The sequence below is a fragment of the Ylistrum balloti genome, unplaced genomic scaffold (genome assembly GCF_031769215.1).
Source record: "Ylistrum balloti isolate Yb309-2 unplaced genomic scaffold, AGI_CSIRO_Ybal_v1 Utg369874, whole genome shotgun sequence".
NCBI lineage: Eukaryota > Metazoa > Mollusca > Bivalvia > Pectinida > Pectinidae > Ylistrum > Ylistrum balloti.
Genome location: NW_026782015.1, coordinates 1,591,241 through 1,616,409, shown reverse-complemented (window position 1 = coordinate 1,616,409; position 25,169 = coordinate 1,591,241). Strand labels below are relative to the sequence as shown.

At 36.8% G+C, this 25,169-nt stretch overlaps 1 protein-coding gene and 1 pseudogene across 1 annotated transcript in view; one reads left to right on the top strand and one right to left on the bottom strand.

Moving 5' to 3' along the window:
* Positions 1-24,957, top strand: part of LOC132546123 (multiple epidermal growth factor-like domains protein 8) — a 47,719-nt gene extending 22,762 nt beyond the window's left edge. Inside the window, exons 16-34 of the mRNA XM_060209819.1 lie at positions 511-670; positions 7,755-7,918; positions 8,104-8,384; positions 9,937-10,087; positions 11,460-11,652; positions 11,827-11,996; positions 13,117-13,261; positions 13,679-13,940; positions 14,788-14,926; positions 15,373-15,577; positions 15,731-15,942; positions 16,221-16,479; positions 17,460-17,640; positions 18,390-18,579; positions 19,027-19,224; positions 20,638-20,795; positions 21,542-21,677; positions 22,296-22,515; positions 24,023-24,957. Of these exons, the coding sequence (XP_060065802.1) occupies positions 511-670; positions 7,755-7,918; positions 8,104-8,384; positions 9,937-10,087; positions 11,460-11,652; positions 11,827-11,996; positions 13,117-13,261; positions 13,679-13,940; positions 14,788-14,926; positions 15,373-15,577; positions 15,731-15,942; positions 16,221-16,479; positions 17,460-17,640; positions 18,390-18,579; positions 19,027-19,224; positions 20,638-20,795; positions 21,542-21,677; positions 22,296-22,515; positions 24,023-24,957 (4,359 nt within the window). The remainder of the gene's footprint in view (positions 1-510; positions 671-7,754; positions 7,919-8,103; positions 8,385-9,936; positions 10,088-11,459; positions 11,653-11,826; positions 11,997-13,116; positions 13,262-13,678; positions 13,941-14,787; positions 14,927-15,372; positions 15,578-15,730; positions 15,943-16,220; positions 16,480-17,459; positions 17,641-18,389; positions 18,580-19,026; positions 19,225-20,637; positions 20,796-21,541; positions 21,678-22,295; positions 22,516-24,022) is intronic.
* On the bottom strand, positions 22,632-23,854 carry LOC132546021 (salivary glue protein Sgs-3-like; annotated as a pseudogene).
* Positions 24,958-25,169: the final 212 nt, after the last annotated feature.

Here is a 25,169-nt window from a genome sequence, read left to right as displayed (position 1 = left end):
GAGATGACGGTCCTAGACCAAGGCTAGGGGAGATCACTGTCCTAGATCAAGGCTAGGGAAGATCACTGTCCTGGATCAAGGCAAGGGGAGATCACTGTCCTAGACCAAGGCTAGGGGAGACCACTGTCCTTAATCAAGGCTAGGGGAGATCACTGTCATAGACCAAGGCTAGGGGAGATCACTGTCCTAGACCAAGGCTAGGGGAGATCACTGTCATAGATCAAGGCTAGGGGAGATCACAGTCCTAGACCAAGACTAGGGGAGATCACTATCATAGATCAAGGCAAGGGGAGATCACAGTCCTAGACCAAGGCTAGGGGAGACCATTAATGCTATCTTTTTACCAAGGCTAGCTGAAAGTTGAATTTATATGAGAGGATATTAAACAGGTGAATTGGCCATTTTGAATTGGCCATTTTGTTTTTGCTCTAGTATTCCTGTAAGCCCTACCTGCCATTTTGAGAGTGATAATCATGGTTACACTAAGCTAATTAGATATCATTGTTTCAGGATTATGTGTATGTGTATGACGGTATCCCAGACTTCATTGACGGCAATAAAGATGCATTTGGGACACTCCTGGGTGTATTTTGTGGAAAGAAAGCGGGATACTCTGTCCTTGCTAAGTCTCGGATTGTTACCATCTACTTTGAAACGGACATCTCCAAACGTAAGTTTTAGATATTTGTTATAAATCAGCTCTATCTCTTGTTCATACACCTATATTAGCTGCGGTGTTGTCCTGGTTGAATGTGATGGTCATCACGTGTTGTCCTGGTATACGTAGATCCTCGAATAATAATATAAATGGACTGGAAACATCCGAGGTTTACTGTTTAATGACAACAAACAGGTTATCATGCCATTGTTTTATATATATTGTAGATACATGCTAGTACATGCTGTCTTGGTGACAGATTGATTGTATCTGTAAATCTATCTAGTGAAACTGCATCACCCTCTTGCAAGTATAACATACTATTATTACTATATGCTCCCCCCCCCTAATGCACTTGTATCTTATGGATTTTTTATACTTTAAAACAAAATATTAAGTTGGTATTATTTGACCAATCAGATTCCTGTCTTGTAACCTTATGAACCTCTCTCTATCGTTGTCATATTTTACTAACATTTCTACATTGAGTGTCATTAGCTTTGTTGTAAACTACATTACAAATTACATATCAGAGATACATTTAACTTGTGTGAACTGGATGACAAAAATTGGGGTAGGATTTGTGTTGTTACCATGGTGATGTCACAAGAAATGTCCAAATTTGAAATAATAGAATTGGAACAAGGAAGTTATTTATAAAACTGGATAGCACTTCCCTGTTTGAAAGATGATTTGTGTTGAGGGCAGGACCACTGTGCAACTGGATGTTTAGGCTTATGTAGAGTCCTTTCCATTTGACTAGTCTCAATCCTGTAATCCTCACTTTTCTTTTCTTTTCCCTACTTGCCATTGTCACACAAAATCTCTTCCACCTGTTATGTTTACATTTGTTTTGATACTACTTTTCATTATTGTACAATACATTTATTTGTACTGGTTAAATTCCCATGACAGGCACTATTTATAGTAATCACCCTTTTTTCCATTCCAGATATGTCTGACAATTTTTTCCTACCCACTGTCTATAGTAACTTAGAATTCAACGATCGTAAAGGTAAACTTTTCATTGTTTTTTTATTTCTTTTCCTTTAGCATGCTTCACTGCTGAACCCTTTAACTTTTGTTTCACCTACTATATGCAGGTAAAAATTGAGGCTCTAGATACTGGCATCAATGGTGTAGCTGGGATTGCGCTACTGATTCAGGCTCTAGATACTGGCATCAATGGTGTAGCTGGGGTTGTTCTACTGATTCAGGCTCTAGATACTGGCATCAATGGTGTAGCTGGGGTTGCGCTACTGATTCAGGCTCTAGATACTGGCATCAATGGTGTAGCTGGGATTGCGCTACTGATTCAGGCTCTAGATACTGGCATCAATGATGAAGCTGGGATTGCGCTACTGATTCAGGCTCTAGATTATGTCATCAATGGTGTAGCTAGGATTGCGCTACTGACTACTGATTCAGGTTCTAGATACTGGCATCAATGATGTAGCTGTGGTTGCGCTACTGATTCAGGCTCTAGATACTGGCATCAATGGTGTAGCTGGGGTTGCGCTACTGATTCAGGCTCTAGATACTGGCATCAGTGGTGTAGCTGGGGTTGCGCTACTGATTCAGGCTCTAGATACTGGCATCAGTGGTGTAGCTGGGGTTGCGCTGCTGATTCAGGCTCTAGATACTGGCATTAATGGTGTAGCTGGGGTTGTTCTACTGATTCAGGCTCTAGTTACTGGTATCAATGGTGTAGTTGGGTTTTTCTAACAATTCAGTTTCTAGATACTGGTAACAATGATGTTGGTTCTGAGTCCATATGTATTCATCATACAACCCTCCTATTTGTCATAGAACTTATTTAGCGCTCTGCAATGGCTGCTGACTGTGTGCTTGGAAATCATTGATACCATTAGTTATCCAAGGTCAGAGGTTAAATGATTGTATTTCTTCATCCAAAGCCAGAAGTTAAGTGTAGGGCCAAAGGTTGAATTATTTTAGTCACCAAATTATTAGGTCAGAGGTTAAATGATTGTATTTCTTCATCCAAAGCCAGAAGTTAAGTGTAGGGCCAAAGGTTGAATTATTTTAGTCACCAAATTATAAGGTCAGAGGTTAAATGATTGTATTTCTTCATCCAAAGCCAGAAGTTAAGTGTAGGGCCAAAGGTTGAATTATTTTAGTCACCAAATTATAAGGTCAGAGGTTAAATGATTGTATTTCTTCATCCAAAGCCAGAAGTTAAGTGTAGGGCCAAAGGTTGAATTATTTTAGTCACCAAATTATTAGGTCAGAGGTTAAATGATTGTATTTCTTCATCCAAAGCCAGAAGTTAAGTGTAGGGCCAAAGGTTGAATTATTTTAGTCACCAAATTATAAGGTCAGAGGTTAAATGATTGTATTTCTTCATCCAAAGCCAGAAGTTAAGTGTAGGGCCAAAGGTTGAATTATTTTAGTCACCAAATTATTAGGTCAGAGGTTAAATGATTGTATTTCTTCATCCAAAGCCAGAAGTTAAGTGTAGGGCCAAAGGTTGAATTATTTTAGTCACCAAATTATAAGGTCAGAGGTTAAATGATTGTATTTCTTCATCCAAAGCCAGAAGTTAAGTGTAGGGCCAAAGGTTGAATTATTTTAGTCACCAAATTATAAGGTCAGAGGTTAAATGATTGTATTTCTTCATCCAAAGCCAGAAGTTAAGTGTAGGGCCAAAGGTTGAATTATTTTAGTCACCAAATTATAAGGTCAGAGGTTAAATGATTGTATTTCTTCATCCAAAGCCAGAAGTTAAGTGTAGGGCCAAAGGTTGAATTATTTTAGTCACCAAATTATAAGGTCAGAGGTTAAATGATTGTATTTCTTCATCCAAAGCCAGAAGTTAAGTGTAGGGCTAAAGGTTGAATTATTTTAGTCACCAAATTATAAGGTCAGAGGTTAAATCAATGTTATCCAAGGTCAGAGGTTAAATGATTGTATTTCTTCATCCAAAGCCAGAAGTTCAGTGTGAGGCTGAAGGTTGAATTATTATCACCTAATCAGCTTATGTCAAAGGTTGAATTATTGTAATCACCAAAGGCTGAAGTATAAATTATTGTGATCACCAAAGGCTGAAGTATAAATTATTGTGATCACCAAAGGCTGAAGTATAAATTATTGTGATCACCAAAGGCTGAAGTATAAATTATTGTAATCACCAAAGGCTGAAGTATAAATTATTGTAATCACCAAAGGCTGAAGTATAAATTATTGTAATCACCAAAGGCTGAAGTATAAATTATTGTAATCACCAAAGGCTGAAGTATAAATTATTGTAATCACCAAAGGCTGAAGTATAAATTATTGTAATCACCAAAGGCTGAAGTATAAATTATTGTAATCACCAAAGGCTGAAGTATAAATTATTGTAATCACCAAAGGCTGAAGTATAAATTATTGTAATCACCAAAGGCTGAAGTATAAATTATTGTAATCACCAAAGGCTGAAGTATAAATTATTGTAATCACCAAAGGCTGAAGTATAAATTATTGTAATCACCAAAGGCTGAAGTATAAATTATTGTAATCACCAAAGGCTGAAGTATAAATTATTGTAATCACCAAAGGCTGAAGTATAAATTATTGTAATCACCAAAGGCTGAAGTATAAATTATTGTAATCACCAAAGGCTGAAGTATAAATTATTGTAATCACCAAAGGCTGAAGTATAAATTATTGTAATCACCAAAGGCTGAAGTATAAATTATTGTAATCACCAAAGGCTGAAGTATAAATTATTGTAATCACCAAAGGCTGAAGTATAAATTATTGTAATCACCAAAGGCTGAAGTATAAATTATTGTAATCACCAAAGGCTGAAGTATAAATTATTGTAATCACCAAAGGCTGAAGTATAAATTATTGTAATCACCAAAGGCTGAAGTATAAATTATTGTAATCACCAAAGGCTGAAGTATAAATTATTGTAATCACCAAAGGCTGAAGTATAAATTATTGTAATCACCAAAGGCTGAAGTATAAATTATTGTAATCACCAAAGGCTGAAGTATAAATTATTGTAATCACCAAAGGCTGAAGTATAAATTATTGTAATCACCAAAGGCTGAAGTATAAATTATTGTAATCACCAAAGGCTGAAGTATAAATTATTGTAATCACCAAAGGCTGAAGTATAAATTATTGTAATCACCAAAGGCTGAAGTATAAATTATTGTAATCACCAAAGGCTGAAGTATAAATTATTGTGATCACCAAAGGCTGAAGTATAAATTATTGTAATCACCAAAGGCTGAAGTATAAATTATTGTAATCACCAAAGGCTGAAGTATAAATTATTGTAATCACCAAAGGCTGAAGTATAAATTATTGTGATCACCAAAGGCTGAAGTATAAATTATTGTAATCACCAAAGGCTGAAGTATAAATTATTGTAATCACCAAAGGCTGAAGTATAAATTATTGTAATCACCAAAGGCTGAAGTATAAATTATTGTAATCACCAAAGGCTGAAGTATAAATTATTGTAATCACCAAAGGCTGAAGTATAAATTATTGTGATCACCAAAGGCTGAAGTATAAATTATTGTGATCACCAAAGGCTGAAGTATAAATTATTGTAATCACCAAAGGCTGAAGTATAAATTATTGTAATCACCAAAGGCTGAAGTATAAATTATTGTAATCACCAAAGGCTGAAGTATAAATTATTGTGATCACCAAAGGCTGAAGTATAAATTATTGTAATCACCAAAGGCTGAAGTATAAATTATTGTAATCACCAAAGGCTGAAGTATAAATTATTGTAATCACCAAAGGCTGAAGTATAAATTATTGTAATCACCAAAGGCTGAAGTATAAATTATTGTAATCACCAAAGGCTGAAGTATAAATTATTGTAATCACCAAAGGCTGAAGTATAAATTATTGTAATCACCAAAGGCTGAAGTATAAATTATTGTGATCACCAAAGGCTGAAGTATAAATTATTGTGATCACCAAAGGCTGAAGTATAAATTATTGTGATCACCAAAGGCTGAAGTATAAATTATTGTAATCACCAAAGGCTGAAGTATAAATTATTGTAATCACCAAAGGCTGAAGTATAAATTATTGTAATCACCAAAGGCTGAAGTATAAATTATTGTAATCACCAAAGGCTGAAGTATAAATTATTGTAATCACCAAAGGCTGAAGTATAAATTATTGTAATCACCAAAGGCTGAAGTATAAATTATTGTAATCACCAAAGGCTGAAGTATAAATTATTGTAATCACCAAAGGCTGAAGTATAAATTATTGTAATCACCAAAGGCTGAAGTATAAATTATTGTAATCACCAAAGGCTGAAGTATAAATTATTGTAATCACCAAAGGCTGAAGTATAAATTATTGTAATCACCAAAGGCTGAAGTATAAATTATTGTAATCACCAAAGGCTGAAGTATAAATTATTGTAATCACCAAAGGCTGAAGTATAAATTATTGTAATCACCAAAGGCTGAAGTATAAATTATTGTAATCACCAAAGGCTGAAGTATAAATTATTGTAATCACCAAAGGCTGAAGTATAAATTATTGTAATCACCAAAGGCTGAAGTATAAATTATTGTAATCACCAAAGGCTGAAGTATAAATTATTGTAATCACCAAAGGCTGAAGTATAAATTATTGTAATCACCAAAGGCTGAAGTATAAATTATTGTAATCACCAAAGGCTGAAGTATAAATTATTGTAATCACCAAAGGCTGAAGTATAAATTATTGTAATCACCAAAGGCTGAAGTATAAATTATTGTGATCACCAAAGGCTGAAGTATAAATTATTGTAATCACCAAAGGCTGAAGTATAAATTATTGTAATCACCAAAGGCTGAAGTATAAATTATTGTGATCACCAAAGGCTGAAGTATAAATTATTGTAATCACCAAAGGCTGAAGTATAAATTATTGTAATCACCAAAGGCTGAAGTATAAATTATTGTAATCACCAAAGGCTGAAGTATAAATTATTGTAATCACCAAAGGCTGAAGTATAAATTATTGTAATCACCAAAGGCTGAAGTATAAATTATTGTAATCACCAAAGGCTGAAGTATAAATTATTGTGATCACCAAAGGCTGAAGTATAAATTATTGTAATCACCAAAGGCTGAAGTATAAATTATTGTAATCACCAAAGGCTGAAGTATAAATTATTGTAATCACCAAAGGCTGAAGTATAAATTATTGTGATCACCAAAGGCTGAAGTATAAATTATTGTAATCACCAAAGGCTGAAGTATAAATTATTGTAATCACCAAAGGCTGAAGTATAAATTATTGTAATCACCAAAGGCTGAAGTATAAATTATTGTAATCACCAAAGGCTGAAGTATAAATTATTGTAATCACCAAAGGCTGAAGTATAAATTATTGTAATCACCAAAGGCTGAAGTATAAATTATTGTAATCACCAAAGGCTGAAGTATAAATTATTGTAATCACCAAAGGCTGAAGTATAAATTATTGTAATCACCAAAGGCTGAAGTATAAATTATTGTAATCACCAAAGGCTGAAGTATAAATTATTGTAATCACCAAAGGCTGAAGTATAAATTATTGTAATCACCAAAGGCTGAAGTATAAATTATTGTAATCACCAAAGGCTGAAGTATAAATTATTGTAATCACCAAAGGCTGAAGTATAAATTATTGTAATCACCAAAGGCTGAAGTATAAATTATTGTAATCACCAAAGGCTGAAGTATAAATTATTGTAATCACCAAAGGCTGAAGTATAAATTATTGTAATCACCAAAGGCTGAAGTATAAATTATTGTAATCACCAAAGGCTGAAGTATAAATTATTGTAATCACCAAAGGCTGAAGTATAAATTATTGTAATCACCAAAGGCTGAAGTATAAATTATTGTAATCACCAAAGGCTGAAGTATAAATTATTGTAATCACCAAAGGCTGAAGTATAAATTATTGTGATCACTGTGTTGAGATTATTTTTTAATTATCAAAGGTTAGAGGCTGAATTATTCTAATCATATTGATGAAGCATGCCATTAACTTCATATACATGTTCTCTAAATCAATTTTATTTTACTATTTTGTGAAAGTGATTGTTTGCTGATATGAACAGTATTTTCTCAATCAGACCATCGTATACCTGGATTTAATGCCAGCTATCACATGAACAAATGTCCCTCTGTGTGCTCCACAAACAAAGTGTGTGAGGGTGACCGCTGTATCTGTGAGAGTGGCCATGATGGTCCTGACTGTGACAACTACATCTGTACAGACAACTGTACCTTTATACAGGTGAGTGATAAATGGGTTAACATAGTGATTCTAATGTGTTTCTTCGACATCTTTGGAGTTTTATGTCCCTTGGTTTGAAGGACGTAATTCTCTCTCCCATCCCACCCCCCCCAAGTGTTATTTAACAACAGCAAATGTAGAATCAGTGGGCCCTTCTTATATTTATTGTTTGAATCTTTTTTCAGGAGAGATATTCATGTAGATGTCAAGGTAACTTCCAGGGGGGAGCTAACTACAGTATTGAGCTGTTACCCTGGTTCTACCAAGCAGTACCACGTCTTAGGGGCCTGTTTGGTCAGTGGAACAGGTATGGCCACACCCTTACAGCCTGTGGAGATGAGCTGCTCTACATGTTCGGAGGTCATTCTCTAGAGAAGGGGCTACTCAATGATCTGTGGGTATTTAACATCACCCGAAACAAGTGGAACCAAATCATGCCGATTACCATCGATGAACCAGAGAGCAGGTAATGTACTTGTATAAAACTAGTGTATTACTAAACCTCAAGTCATATTTTTATGTTGTAAACATAATGAAATCTTAACAAAATACAGTGAGACCTTACTATTAAGACTACCTCTGAGACTGAACACCGATGGTCTTAAATATTGGGATGGTCTGAATAGTGAGTGTGACCAAGCATACAGATTACCCTTATGGTTACATTTGTCCCTATTTTCTCCGTCATTTAACCAGATTATACCATTAAATAAACTAATGTCCAGGTTTGAATCTTGAATAAACCTAAGTTATCTCATATCTAACATAACAGTGGGATACACATCAGGCAACTTTGTGACTGGTCTGTGGTCAGATTAGTGAGATGAATTTCAATGTAAAACTGGCCTTTTAAGACTTTCTAAAACTGGTCTTAATTGCAAGGTGGTCTTAGTAATGAGATGGTCTTAATTGCAAGGTGGTCTTAGTAATGAGATGGTCTTAATTGCAAGGTGGTCTTAGTAATGAGATGGTCTTAATTGCAAGGTGGTCTTAGTAATGAGATGGTCTTAATTGCAAGGTGGTCTTAGTAATGAGATGGTCTTAATTGCAAGGTGGTCTTAGTAATGAGATGGTCCTAATTGCAAGGTGGTCTTAGTAATGAGATGGTCTTAATTGTAAGGTGGTCTTAGTAATGAGATGGTATAATTGCAAGGTGGTCTTAGTAATGAGATGTCTTAATTGCAAGGTGGTCTTAGTAATGAGATGGTCCTAATTGCAAGGTGGTCTCAGTAATGAGATGGTCCTAATTGCAAGGTGGTCTTAGTAATGAGATGGTCCTAATTGCAAGGTGGTCTCAGTAATGAGATGGTCTTAATTGTAAGGTGGTCTTAGTAATGAGATGGTCTTAATTGCAAGGTGGTCTTAGTAATGAGATGGTCTTAATTGCAAGGTGGTCTTAGTAATGAGATGGTCTTAATTGCAAGGTGGTCTTAGTAATGAGATGGTCTTAATTGCAAGGTGGTCTTAGTAATGAGATGGTCCTAATTGCAAGGTGGTCTTAGTAATGAGATGGTCTTAATTGTAAGGTGGTCTTAGTAATGAGATGGTATAATTGCAAGGTGGTCTTAGTAATGAGATGTCTTAATTGCAAGGTGGTCTTAGTAATGAGATGGTCCTAATTGCAAGGTGGTCTCAGTAATGAGATGGTCCTAATTGCAAGGTGGTCTTAGTAATGAGATGGTCCTAATTGCAAGGTGGTCTCAGTAATGAGATGGTCTTAATTGTAAGGTGGTCTTAGTAATGAGATTGGTCTTAATTCAGGTTTCACTATATTGTAACATTACCACCTGTTAGTAAAGAGAGGGATGTATTTATCACTTAGTATGTTTGTCTGTGTGTCTGTAGCTCAAAACTTGTATATAAGATATCTCCTGGATCCTTCAACATTCCTAATTTGTATTCACTCCATAGTATCTCATAATTGCTGTCTACGTCTGTTGCTAGATCCCCTTTCAATTATGATTTTACACGTTATCCAACATGCACTGATGATTTTACCTTGTATCATTGTTACCCAGGTATTACCACGCTGCTGCCTGTATTCCTATAAAGAGACAGCTGTTTATATATGGAGGATTCATCAAAGACAGGACTGGTAACCAGAAATACAAGGCTTCCAATGAGCTCTGGAGCTTCTCTATTGGTGGGCGCAAGTGGACACGTATGTCGGTTAGTAAACATGGAGATTGCAGGTATACTGCCCTTATATAATGATAAATGAAACTCCGTTTATCACATTGTACAAGTAGACAGACATGTCATTGAGTGATTGTAGTTGTACTGTACAAGTAGACAGACATGTCATTGAGTGATTGTAGTTATACTGTACAAGTAGACAGACATGTCATTGAGTGATTGTAGTTATACTGTACAAGTAGACAGACATGTCATTGAGTGACTGTAGTTATACTGTACAAGTAGACAGACATGTCATTGAGTGATTGTAGTTATACTGTACAAGTAGACAGACATGTCATTGAGTGATTGTAGTTATACTGTACAAGTAGACAGACATGTCATTGAGTGATTGTAGTTATACTGTACAAGTAGACAGACATGTCATGGAGTGACTGTAGTTATACTGTACAAGTAGACAGACATGTCATTGAGTGATTGTAGTTATACTGTACAAGTAGACAGACATGTCATTGAGTGATTGTAGTTATACTGTACAAGTAGACAGACATGTCATTGAGTGATTGTAGTTATACTGTACAAGTAGACAGACATGTCATGGAGTGACTGTAGTTATACTGTACAAGTAGACAGACATGTCATTGAGTGATTGTAGTTTTACTGTACAAGTAGACAGACATGTCATTGAGTGATTGTAGTTATACTGTACAAGTAGACAGACATGTCATTGAGTGATTGTAGTTTTACTGTACAAGTAGACAGACATGTCATTGAGTGATTGTAGTTTTACTGTACAAGTAGACAGACATGTCATGGAGTGACTGTAGTTATACTGTACAAGTAGACAGACATGTCATTGAGTGATTGTAGTTTTACTGTACAAGTAGACAGACATGTCATTGAGTGATTGTAGTTATACTGTACAAGTAGACAGACATGTCATGGAGTGACTGTAGTTTTACTGTACAAGTAGACAGACATGTCATTGAGTGATTGTAGTTATACTGTACAAGTAGACAGACATGTCATGGAGTGACTGTAGTTATACTGTACAAGTAGACAGACATGTCATTGAGTGATTGTAGTTATACTGTACAAGTAGACAGACATGTCATTGAGTGATTGTAGTTTTACTGTACAAGTAGACAGACATGTCATTGAGTGATTGTAGTTATACTGTACAAGTAGACAGACATGTCATGGAGTGACTGTAGTTATACTGTACAAGTAGACAGACATGTCATTGAGTGATTGTAGTTATACTGTACAAGTAGACAGACATGTCATTGAGTGATTGTAGTTATACTGTACAAGTAGACAGACATGTCATTGAGTGATTGTAGTTGTCCTTATATGAATGAAGTTCTATATTATGACAATGACATGGTATGTGACTGTTATACAGGTACCAGCCCTGGTAAAACCTGTGGCTGGACACACTATGACACGAATAGAGGAAACTAAGCTACTTATCATTGGGGGATTCTCAACAGAAAACTACTTCTCCAACATGATCTACATGTTTGATACCAACGTGGAGCATGGAAAGGCATGGTCAGAGTATGATCGGGGTAGTTTGGATGGAGCTGTTCCTTTAGGTAAGATTTTAAGTCAAAAAAGGGCTTTCACCTTAAGAAAGGTATCCATTCTGAATAGCAATAGAAAATTTGATAGATAATGTGAAAAGTTTTACAGATAGAAAAAATTTTAGTGAAGGTTGTTTTATATTTTAGAAAAGCAGTAATTTCAACATTTTTTTTCTTTGTTAACAGGATTGTATGGACATACCGCAGTTTATCATGAACAAACAAATGCCATCTTTGTCTACGGAGGGATGTTGTTTCATATTGATAAATTCTCAGTATCAGACCAGCTGTATGTTTTGAATCTAGAGAATGACAAGAAAGAATGGAATGTCCTCCAGGCTGAGGAGGGTAGTCAGGTAAGTCGTATTTAAATCCTACAGACAGCAGAGGGTAGTTACAGTAAGTCTGTACTCAAATCCTACAGACAGCAGAGGGTAGTTAGGTAAGTCTTATTCAAATCCTGTAGCAGTAGAGGGTAGTTACAGTAAGTCTGTACTCAAATCCTACAGACAGCAGAGGGTAGTTAGGTAAGTCTGTACTCAAATCCTACAGACAGCAGAGGGTAGTTAGGTAAGTCTTATTCAAATCCTATAGCAGTAGAGGGTAGTTACAGTAAGTCTGTACTCAAATCCTACAGACAGCAGAGGGTAGTTAGGTAAGTCTTATTCAAATCCTATAGCAGTAGAGGGTAGTTACAGCAAGTCTGTACTCAAGTCCTATAGACTGAGGAGGGTAGTCAGGTAAGGCAGGTCCTACAGGCTGAGGAGTGTAGTTAGGTAAGGCAAGTCCTGTAAGCTAAGGAGAGTTGGTCAGGTAAGGCAGGTCCTATAAGCTAAGGAGAGTTAGTCAGGTGAGGCAAGTCCTATAAGCTAAGGAGAGTTAGTCAGGTGAGGCAAGTCCTATAAGCTAAGGAGAGTTAGTCAGGTGAGGCAAGTCCTATAAGCTAAGGAGAGTTAGTCAGGTAAGGCAAGTCCTATAAGCTTAGGAGAGTTAGTCAGGTGAGGCAAGTCCTATAAGCTAAGGAGAGTTAGTCAGGTAAGGCAGGTCCTATAAGCTTAGGAGAGTTAGTCAGGTAAGGCAAGTCCTATAAGCTTAGGAGAGTTAGTCAGGTAAGGCAAGTCCTATAAGCTAAGGAGAGTTAGTCAGGTAAGGCAGGTCCTATAAGCTTAGGAGAGTTAGTCAGGTAAGGCAGGTCCTATAAGCTTAGGAGAGTTAGTCAGGTAAGGCAGGTCCTATAAGCTAAGGAGAGTTGGTCAGGTAAGGCAAGTCCTATAAGCTTAGGAGAGTTAGTCAGGTAAGGCAAGTCCTATAAGCTAAGGAGAGTTAGTCAGGTAAGGCAAGTCCTATAAGCTTAGGAGAGTTAGTCAGGTAAGGCAGGTCCTATAAGCTTAGGAGAGTTAGTCAGGTAAGTCTTTCCTCTGGTCTATATTTGATTGAATTATAATTTATGTCATGATAGATGTGTTTATTTTGTAGAAGGATGCCCGCTTTCTTCACACAGCAGTAGACATGGGAGACTACATGGTAGTGATGGGAGGACGAACAGACAACTCCAACTTCTCTAACAGCATCCTCATCTATCGATACCTCTGTAACTATTGGCACAAATTTGATTTAGGAGGTGTGTATAGAAGATGTTGAATTTACCATTGTAACTGTGATCTACTGTAGGATTGATATTACTCCAAGGCATTTATTTAATCGAAGTTTGCAAATGCATCTAAATTTTATATCATATGAATGTTTTAGATATTTCCATACAATCCATTATCATCAGTCAAGTCAAGTGATAATAACATAAATAGACTGTTTAAATGTCCTTGTACATTTATAGAATATGCGTGTACATTACAGCTCTGATCTTAGCTTGTATGTTGCTTGTATCTGACTGGGATTTTCCCTCATATTGTTTGTGAAATTACACCCAGTAAATATGATATAGATACAAAAACAAAATATTGAAATTTTACAATAGGCTTCACTTTTGTAGTCGTTAATGGGTCGAGTAGTATGTTAAACTAGTACATATTTATTGCAGATGTGTCCTTCAGTCGACCTCTACACTCTGTGTTGGCACCAAGCTCTGCTGTGGTAAACAATAGTATATATGTGATGGGAGGTCTGGACCACTTTGTTCACAGTGAGATTATCAAGCTTGACCTGCCCAGTGATGTGTGTAGCCTGATTGGAGACCTCAACCGCTGTGTCAACTCCTCAGGCTGTTCTGCCTGTATCATGTCCACTCCTGGGGCCCAGAACAGGACGTACTGTTACTCCAACAGTCGGCCAGAGCCTGCATTGTACGTAAAGTATGCAAACAGATTAATGAAATATGCATTTTTACCTTGATCACCGGCTGACATACTGTAACAAAATCTCATTCAGTGTGTTAATGAGAATGAGATGATGCAAAATATCAGCCTGGACCTGTCTATTTAAGGATGCTTTGTTAGTATCACAAGGTAAAGATACTTGAAAAGGTACAGGCCTTATACTAACTCTGTATTTGTTTTCTTGTCAGTTTTCTTTGTCTTGGTTACAGTAATAAGGTATCAAATTAATGCAATCTATGATAATTTAATCGATTCACATTTTAGTGTATGCAATCTATAATAATTTGATTGATTCACAGTTTAGAGTATGCAATCTATAATAATTTGATTGATTCACATTTTAGTGTATGCAATCTATAATAATTTGATTGATTCACATTTTAGTGTATGCAATCTATAATAATTTGATTGATTCACAAATTTGATTGATTCACATTTTAGTGTATGCAATCTATAATAATTTGATTGATTCACATTTTAGTGTATGCAATCTATAATAATTTGATTGATTCACAGTTTAGAGTATGCAATCTATAATAATTTGATTGATTCACATTTTAGTGTATGCAATCTATAATAATTTGATTGATTCACAAATTTGATTGATTCACATTTTAGTGTATGCAATCTATAATAATTTGATTGATTCACATTTTAGTGTATGCAATCTATAATAATTTGATTGATTCACATTTTAGTGTATGTAATCTATAATAATTTGATTGATTAACATTTCTACTTTGTTTATGATGGCATGTTCATTTTATACAATGGCCACACTGTTTAAAAAATCCAGTGTATATGTCTATTATAGCTGTGAGGCACCCCATGTGACAGTAATTACTGGAGAGCAGTGTAGTCTACAGTGGCACCTTGAGCGTTCCTGTTACCAATACAAAGACTGCTCCCATTGCCTTGCTACCTTTCCTCACTTCAAACAGAATTATTCCAAGGTAACTTCACCCTTTCTGCCTAATCTCATACACAATATATTGATAAGTGCTGATGTCAGGTTAAAGATTTACCTCTTGTATACAGTATATTTAACATTGGTGATGAGGGGACAAAATATTGCATCTTTTTTAATAACACAGTGATGAGTGCTGACGAGGCGGGAAAGGTTTTCATCTTTTATACAATATATTGATAAGAGCTGGTGAGGGGACAAAAGTTTTCATTTTGTATAAAGTGTATTGATGAAAGCTGATGAGGGGACAAAAGTTTTCATTTTGTATACAATACATTGATGAGAGCTGATGAGGGGACAAAGGTTTTCATCTTGATAAGTGTTGATGAGGGGACAAAGAATCGCATTGCCCATATACCAATATTAAGTTGATATCTTGCAAATGTTTTCATGTTATATGAAACAAAAATGATGCACTGCTTTGTATTTTAGGCGTGTAAATGGTGCACCAACTGTCCCAAGGGTAAGTGCATCCCTTTTGATGGTGAATGTAAGCTAGAAAATGAGTGTGACGCAAACACTCTGAACCAAGTGAAGCTGGAGGCAGGGCAGTGTGAAGAGTTCTCCTGTACAGCCTCAGACTGTGATAAGTGCCATGCTAATAGCTGTCTTTGGGCCAATAACATCAAACGAAAAGGTGAGTTTAAATAAGTCAGCCATTTAATGCAAAATTTATACTGCAAGTCAACCATTAGGTATGCTAAGTTAAACACAAACTGCTACTTTAAGGTAATATTTTGTTCCATGAAATGCCACAGTTTTATTTTAATACAAACTACTTGAATTTCAGCTGAAAAGACCCTGATCCTAACAGGAAATCAGCCATTTGAGTGGGGATGTTTCCTGTTGAGGACGGTGACAGAAGGACCTCTCGAGCGCTCACAGTCCCAGGATATCTGTCCAGCCCGATGTCACACCTATCGTACCTGTACCTCCTGTCTCAAGTCAACGGGAAGTGAAGGAGGTTCTAAGGAATGTATCTGGAGTGAGATGTTACAGGAGGTTTGTGATTTTTAAGTAATGTCACCACAGGATTATTACTTTGCTTCTCTACCTCTTCATTACTGGCCAGTCATATTCTACAATAGTATAACTTTGTTTCTCTCTCTCTCTCCCTCTCTCTCTCTCTCTCTCTCTCTCTCTCTCTCTCTCCCTCTTCAGTGCCCACCAATCACATTCTTTCGATCCATTATTGCCAAGTTTAGGATATAACTTAAGTTTTATTGATAAACTGGGGTAAATAATGTTTATCTATAGGAACTGTTACTTGTTAATTGCAGTGCATGCCACCTGCCTACCACCATCTCCACTGTGCTGGTGGAGAATGCGGCCTCATTATCCAAGCAGCAAGAAGCAAATGTCCACGCCCATGTAAGGAGTATGGCTGGTGCTCAGAGTGCCTTCAGGCTCCAGGCTGTGGCTGGTGTGCTTTCTTAGGACTCAATGGCTTGGGAGTTTGTATGAAGGGAGGTGTGAATAGCCCCATAGGGGGTCGATGTGATGAACATGTGGTGGAGCCAGATGAAGGAGAGGTGCAAGGTGAAGGAGAAGTGCCAGGTGAAGGAGAAGAGCCAGGTAAGGTTTCTTTGCTGGAAAGAGGGGTAAAATGCTTTTTTTTCAACTGTTTATGAAAGTTTGGAGCTGGTAATTGTCTCAAACAATTCTGATGGGCACTAATAATGGGATCAGTACTCAAGATATGCTGTAAGTTATTTTTAGGTCATTTGACCAAAAGGGTCAGGATGACCTATAGCTATCATGTTTCCATTCAAATAACTTCTTCTCGGTACCCAAATGGCCTAGGGTGCTGATAGTGGTTCTGTAGCATGATGAGATGAATGGCTACCAAGTGTGTTGAAATAAATGACCTTTACCCCACTTTCAAGGTCACAGGGGTCAAATGAGTTGAGGTTTCAAATCAATTGGTCCAGAGCCATATTTATGTAGTTGCAAATAGGATTTCAGGTTTGCAGAAAATGTTTCTATGAACCGACAAAGTGGTCTTGTTTAGGCATATTTAGCCACTTTCACATAAATCTCATTAAAGTCAAATGGCCGTTAAGGCCCTATGGGCCTCTTGTTCATTGGAGGTATTTCCTTGAGAATGACTGAATGCTTTTGTGCTTTCTCAGCATAAGCTTTAATCATATTCTCTGAAAGTAACTGCTGTACGTTACCAATAATACAATGTATTTGGTATTTTGATGTTTTTCGTAGGAGCTACCTCCCTTCTGTGATTTATTGTATCAAACTTAATAGCTCAGCCAAATCCTTTAAAACTTTTAGAACATTAACCATTATTTTATCTTGTTAACACTTTACCTTTGAGTTTATTAGAGTGGATTAGAGTAAAGAAAGTTGAAAGTTATTGAGGATTAAGGCAGCTGTGTTTTTTTAGTTTTTTTATATAGTTTTGTGTAGAGGACAAACCCTTTCTTTACCTATTTATGGGTACCGGAAAGCGGATGTTAAAGATCTGACTCCTGTTATTAACATTCTGTTAGGTGTGTTACTTCTAGCACAGGAAAATCCCTATCTACGCCTATCGATGGGTCCCCCACAGTGGGTGTTCACCAAATGCGTCACTGAGAATGAGTGTTTGAATAACCATCACAGCTGTAACAGGGAGAGGCAGCGTTGTATAGACAAACCTGAAGGCTTCATGTGTGAATGTAAGAAGGGTTATCTGTGGAAAGAACGGTATGTACCATCTAATTCTATATATGGTTTTAAAGGCATATGTTTCATTTCTACTGTGTAAAACTCCGTAATTAATAGGATTGTGTCCATTGTTTATGTGTGTCTGATATTATGTGTATACTGGGTGTAATCTCTGACTCACTGTGTCCAGTATTTATAGAATTGTGTCCATTGTTTATGTGTGTCTGATATTATGTGTATACTGGGTGTAATCTCTGACTCACTGTGTCCAGTATTTATAGAATTGTGTCCATTGTTTATGTGTGTCTGATATTATGTGTATACTGGGTGTAATCTCTGACTCACTGTGTCCAGTATTTATAGAATTGTGTCCATTGTTTATGTGTGTCTGATATTATATGTATACTGGGTGTAATCTCTGATTTACTGTGTTTTTGTATATTAAAGAGATCAGTGTGGACACGTTAAAAATTATAATTTACAGTTCGGAAATCTATGTACATGGATAATTATACTAAACAGAAAGGACATTTGTGTACATATATAATAATTATTTACAGTAAGGAGATCTGTGTAAATATATAATTATTATTTACAGTAAGGAGATCTGTGTACATATATAATAATTATTTACAGTAAGGAGACCTGTGTAAATATATAATTATTATTTACAGTAAGGAGATCTGTGTACATATATAATAATTATTTACAGTAAGGAGATCTGTGTACATATATAATTATTATTTACAGTAAGGAGATCTGTGTACATATATAATTATTACTTACAGTAAGGACATCTGTGAGCCTGTATGCCATCAAGGCTGTGTACATGGGGTGTGTGATGCACCTGATCATTGTACATGTGACTTTGGCTGGGTAGGCAATGACTGCAGCACCAAGTGTAAGTGTAACGGTTACAGCAAGTGTCTCAGTGCTATGGAGAAAGAAAATTGTCTTGACTGCATCAACAATACACAGGTGAGCCTTCGTATAGTGTTAGAGTTTACCTTTCTCTTTTCATAGTTTAACTGGATTCACATCATAATTTCTTTCATGATTAAGTATGTCACATTGATTAGGCCCCAACTAGCTGTACGACTTGCTGGGATTTTGTCATGCTGAACTTATGTACCTGATCAGAACCCAAGTAGCTGTACTCTCAGGAGTGAGGCCTTTTTTACTAGTTCCCTTCCAGTCCATCTGGAGGAGACTATTATTACCTCCCTTGTCTGTTTGTCAGTCAGTCCATCAGTCTGTGTCTTACACTTTTCTATGAATAGATACCCTACTGAATTGAAACTTTGTAAAAATGATTTTAATGTAATGATAATTTCATTTGTTAATGTCACATTCTGCTTAGTGTCATATTTTCCTCATAAATTGCAAAAAAGTAAGATTTGTTGTATGGAGAGTTTTATGTTTCAGGGTCCACACTGTGAACACTGTCAGAAGTTATATGTAGGATCACCTCAGGACAAGAAACCCTGTGTGCCTTGTCTGGAACACTGCCACAACCACACACCAAATTGTACATTTCGAGACGGCATGAACAACCATTCAATTTTTTGGGATGTAAGTATTCCCTCAAATTCTAGGATTAAGTATTCCCCATACTTCTGGGATGTAAATATTCCCCATACTTCTGGGATGTAAGTATTCCCCGTACTTCTGTGATGTAATTATTCCCGATACTTCTGTGATATAAGTATTCCCCATACTTCTGTGATGTAAGTATTTCCACATACTTCTGTGATATAAATATTCCCCATACTTCTGGGATGTAATTATTCCCCATACTTCTGTGATATAAATATTCCCCATACTTCTGTGATGTAAGTCTTCCCCATACTTCTGTGATATAAGTATTCCCCATACTTCTGTGATATAAGTATTCCCCATACTTCTGTGATATAAGTATTCCCCATACTTCTGGGATGTAATTATTCCCCATACTTCTGGGATGTAAGTCTTCCCCATACTTCTGTGATGTAATTATTCCCCATACTTCTGTGATGTAAGTCTTCCCCATACTTCTGTGATGTAATTATTCCCCATACTTCTGGGATGTAATTATTCCCCATACTTCTGTGATATAAGTATTCCCCATACTTCTGTGATATAAGTATTCCCCATACTTCTGGGATGTAATTATTCCCCATACTTCTGGGATGTAAGTCTTCCCCATACTTCTGTGATGTAATTATTCTCCATACTTCTGTGATGTAATTATTCCCCATACTTCTGGGATGTAATTATTCCCCATACTTCTGTGATATAAGTATTCCCCATACTTCTGTGATATAAGTATTCCCCATACTTCTGGGATGTAATTATTCCCCATACTTCTGTGATGTAATTATTCCCCATACTTCTGGGATGTAATTATTCCCCATACTTCTTTGATGTAAGTATTCCCCATACTTCTGTGATGTAAGTATTCCCCATACTTCTGTGATATAAGTATTCCCTATACTTCTTTGATGTAAATATTCCCCATACTTCTGTGATGTAATTATTCCCCAGACTTCTGTGATATAAGTATTCCCCATACTTCTGTGATATAAGTATTCCCCATACTTCTGTGATGTAAGTTTCCCCATACTTCTGTGATATAAATATTCCCCATACTTCTGTGATGTAAGTCTTCCCCATACTTCTGTGATATAAGTATTCCCCATACTTCTGGGATGTAATTATTCCCCATACTTCTGTGATGTAAGTATTCCCCATACTTCTGTGATGTAAGTATTTCCACATACTTCTGGGATGTAAATATTCCCCATACTTCTGTGATGTAATTATTCCCCATACTTCTGGGATGTAATTATTCCCCATACTTCTGTGATGTAAGTTTCCCAATGATTCTGGTATGTACGTAATTCCCCTAGACCTTGAATGTGAGTTTGACCTCTTGCCAGAATAACATACCTTACTGTAAGTCATTTCATTTCGAGAAGTTTACTTCATTGTGAAGTTTTCAAATTGGAATATATTCCCATACAGATATGAACATTGTTTGTTTAATTTGAACTTCAGAGTAAAGACAATAGCTTTGGATCACGTGGCCCAAAAGAAGATGAGGCAATGTGTGTCAACTGTATGTACAACACTGAAGGACGGCGTTGTGAGAATTGTCTAGAGGGCTACTTCAGGGTAGAGAAAGAGGGAAAAACAGCCTTTGATAAGTGTATCAAGTATGTTAACACTCACATTATAAAAGTCAGAAACATAGATGACCTTGGTGTACATGTTTATGTAAAAGTCAGAGACATAAATGACCTTGGTGTACATGTTTATGTAAAAGTCAGAGACATAAATGACCTTGGTGTACATGTTTATGTAAAAGTCAGAGACATAAATGACCTTGGTGTACATGTTTATGTAAAAGTCAGAGACATAAATGACCTTGGTGTACATGTTATGTAAAAGTCAGAGACATAAATGACCTTGGTGTACATGTTATGTAAAAGTCAGAGACATAAATGACCTTGGTGTACATGTTTATGTAAAGGTCAGAGACATAAATGACCTTGGTGTACATGTTTATGTAAAGGTCAGAGACATAAATGACCTTGGTGTACATGTTTATGTAAAGGTCAGAGACATAAATGACCTTGGTGTACATGTTTATGTAAAAGTCAGAGACATAAACGACCTTTATGTACATGTTTATGTAAAAGTCAGAGACATAAATGACCTTGGTGTACATGTTTATGTAAAGGTCAGAGACATAAATGACCTTGGTGTACATGTTTATGTAAAAGTCAGAGACATGTTTGTACATGTTTATGTAAAAGTCAGAGACATAAATGACCTTGGTGTACATGTTTATGTAAAAGTCAGAGACATAAATGACCTTGGTGTACATGTTTATGTAAAAGTCAGAGACATAAATGACCTGGGTTTAGTAAGAGACATACTTTCACATCCATATTTACAGGTGCCAGTGTCACGGCCACAGTGACATGTGTGACAGTAAGTCTGGCCTGAACTGTCGCTGTGCCAATAACACTGAGAGTCCCTGTCAGAGTCAGAAGATAGACAAGGAGTCTGCGGAGAAGTGCTGGCAGAAACAGGTAAACTTTTCTTATGATGATGTTCCGCAACAAAATGACATTTCCTCTTCTGAATAAGTCTTGTCTGCTGTGTAGTGTTCTTCATTGAAAAAGCGTTTATTTTTAGCTCATCTGTCTGAAGAATAAATAAGGTTGTGTCATGGCACATTGTTTGGTTTTAGTTAACTTTTCTCTTTATCTGATACTCAAGATATTGGGTCAGCATACTGGTATGAAGGATAAAGTTTGATAAAATGAATTATATTGGCCTACTTTTGAGGTCATAGGGGTCAAATGTGTTCAATTTTCCAAACGACTTCCGCTCATAAACCAAAAGGTACAGATTCATTTAGTCATTAGTAAGCTGGGATGAAGGGTAATCAAACTAATCAATTATTAATCAATTAATCACATTGACCATTTTTAAGGTCACAGGCATCAGTTGTGTTCAATTTTACCTGGAACCTACAGGCAATAAGGTATCAATTATAGACTAAACATGAAAGTTCCCTGATACTCTCTATCAAGAATGTCTTCTCTTCATGAGCTATAGAGCAGGTGAGTAACACAGGCCTTTTAGCCTGTTTAGCCTCTTGTTTTGGAAGATCTTAATTCAAAATGTTATTTCCTGTTTCATAGTGCTCTGCCTGTAAGGAGTACTTCTTAGGAACACCTACGAATGGTCACCATTGTTACCGTCAGATGACAGTAGATCGAGATTACTGTCTAGATCCAGACACACAGAAGAATTGTAACCAAAATCCTGGACCACTGTTGAGAGGGCGCACTGTCTTCTTTGCCGTCCAACCACGCTACCTCAATGTAGACATCCGAGTTACCATAGACATCACAAAAGGAGGTATCCACATTTTATGACAAATTTATCTAGATTTTCTTATTAAATACTTTCTCCTCCTATCACCAAAACTTCTCATAACTATCCACTTCTATGTACTGTAACATACAACATTATTCCTAATTGTAGTGTCTTTCTTTAATCTGGGGGTGGTTGTATTGTTTTTCTTTAGACTGGGGCTGGTTGTAGTGTTTTTCTTTAGACTGGGGCTGGTTGTAGTGTTTTTCTTTAGACTGGGGCTGGTTGTAGTGTTTTTCTTTAGACTGGGGCTGGTTGTAGTGTTTTTCTTTAGATTGGGGCTGGTTGTAGTGTTTTTCTTTAGACTGGGGCTGGTTGTAGTGTTTTTCTTTAGACTGGGGCTGGTTGTAGTGTTTTTCTTTAGACTGGGGCTGGTTGTAGTGTTTTTCTTTAGACTGGGGCTGGTTGTAGTGTTTTTCTTTAGACTGGGGCTGGTTGTAGTGTTTTTCTTTAGACTGGGGCTGGTTGTAGTGTTTTTCTTTAGTGTTTTTCTTTAGACTGGGGCTGGTTGTAGTGTTTTTCTTTAGACTGGGGCTGGTTGTAGTGTTTTTCTTTAGACTGGGGCTGGTTGTAGTGTTTTTCTTTAGACTGGGGCTGTTTGTAGTGTTTTTCTTTAGACTGGGGCTGGTTGTAGTGTTTTCTTTAGACTGGGGGCTGGTTGTAGTGTTTGACTTTAGACTGGGGCTGGTTGTAGTGTTTTTCTTTAGACTGGGGTCTGGTTGTAGTGTTTTTCTGGGACTGTTTGTAGTGTTTTTCTTTAGACTGGGGGCTGGTTGTAGTGTTTTTCTTTAGACTGGGGCTGGTTGTAGTGTTTTTCTTTAGACTGGGGCTGGTTGTAGTGTTTTTCTTTAGACTGGGGGCTGGTTGTATTGTTTTTCTTTAGACTGGGGCTGGTTGTAGTGTTTTTCTTTAGACTGGGGCTGGTTGTATTGTTTTTCTTTAGACTGGGGCTGGTTGTAGTGTTTTTCTTTAGACTGGGGCTGGTTGTAGTGTATTTCTTTAGACTGGGGGCTGGTTGTAGTGTTTTTCTTTAGACTGGGGCTGGTTGTAGTGTTTTTCTTTAGACTGGGGCTGGTTGTAGTGTTTTTCTTTAGACTGGGACTGGTTGTAGTGTTTTTCTTTAGACTGGGGCTGGTTGTAGAGACTGGGGCTGGTTGTAGTGTTTTTCTTTAGACTGGGGCTGGTTGTAGTGTTTTTCTTTAGACTGGGGCTGGTTGTAGTGTTTTTCTTTAGACTGGGGGCTGGTTGTAGTGTACTAATATTTCTTTAGACTGGGGCTGGTTGTAGTGTTTTTCTTTAGACTGGGGCTGGTTGTAGTGTTCATCATTCAGATTTTTTCTTAGATTTACATAAAATTACACTGATTTCTATAGTTCTAAGAACAATCAAGTGAAACTGTATGTAGGTATGTCTCTGTGAAACCCCAAAACGTTTTTTGATTGTCTCCAGATTTTGATTTGAGTGAGGACGTAATTTTCTGTATTTTGTATAGGTGTTGATATCTACTTCTCGTCAAGTGACCAGACCTTTATTGTTGATGTGAGCAAGGCCAATGGTTACCACAGCATCAAGCTTGACCCTTCTCTGGCCTCTGACCTGATATTTCCCCATCCACAGGAAATTCAGCATGGTAGTCGTCACAGACGTAGTGTACAGAATAGCTCATCACACAAGTGGCATGAACTGATAGAACTGAAAGCTAATGACTTCCACACCTACCATACTGTCAAAATGACCCACACTATCCTTATCATCCAGAATGTTCAGTCACGAGTGGTTATAACGCTGCCCCTCGAATTGGGACTCAAGACTTCAAAGTTTTATGTGGTAATGTACGGACGTGGAGGTCCTACATCCAATGAGACATACGGAAACCTCTACTTCAGACAAGATCAGACACATATAGATCTGTTTGTGTTTTTCTCTGTATTTTTCTCCAGTTTTTTCCTATTTCTTGCCATGTGTGTGTTACTATGGAAACTTAAGCAAGCTGTCGATGCTCAGAGAAGCAGACGTGAACGTGCTAAAGAGATGATGCATATGGCGTCACGTCCTTTTGCACGTGTTCTTATTCTTATTGAACCTGAGCCTCTGCCTTTTGTATCGACGCCATTACCAAGGCGGACAAAGTATATGAAGTTGTCCAATCGTAACACATCAGGGATGGTCCTGACTCCTGTAGAGACTTTACAACTTCCTTTTCAACCCATGGCAAAGGATGAACATCCATTTGATGTTGTGGCCATGGCCATTGAACCTACGGATGATGGGATATCGGCTGTCAGGACAGCTATGTTCCAGATGCCTGGTGGCCCAACAGTTCCCACCAAGCTGTGTCTTGGTTCTACTTTGACTTTAAGTGTTCGGGCAGCCATGATGGGAATGAAAGTGACATCACGGCGACGCCCAAGCTCTACAGTATGTTGATATTTCGACTAAGTCATTGATATTGTAGCTAGTGAAGTTGTTATAAGTTTGAATTTTAAATTCACATTGAACACATATACATTGCCATCATTAAAAAAACTGAATAACTAGTAAGTGTTTGGTAATTGTGATATATCCTGTCAAATGTTTCATACCAACATTGATGTAATACATTTGTGTTACATTTCCTAGCCTTTTTTGTAATATTTACA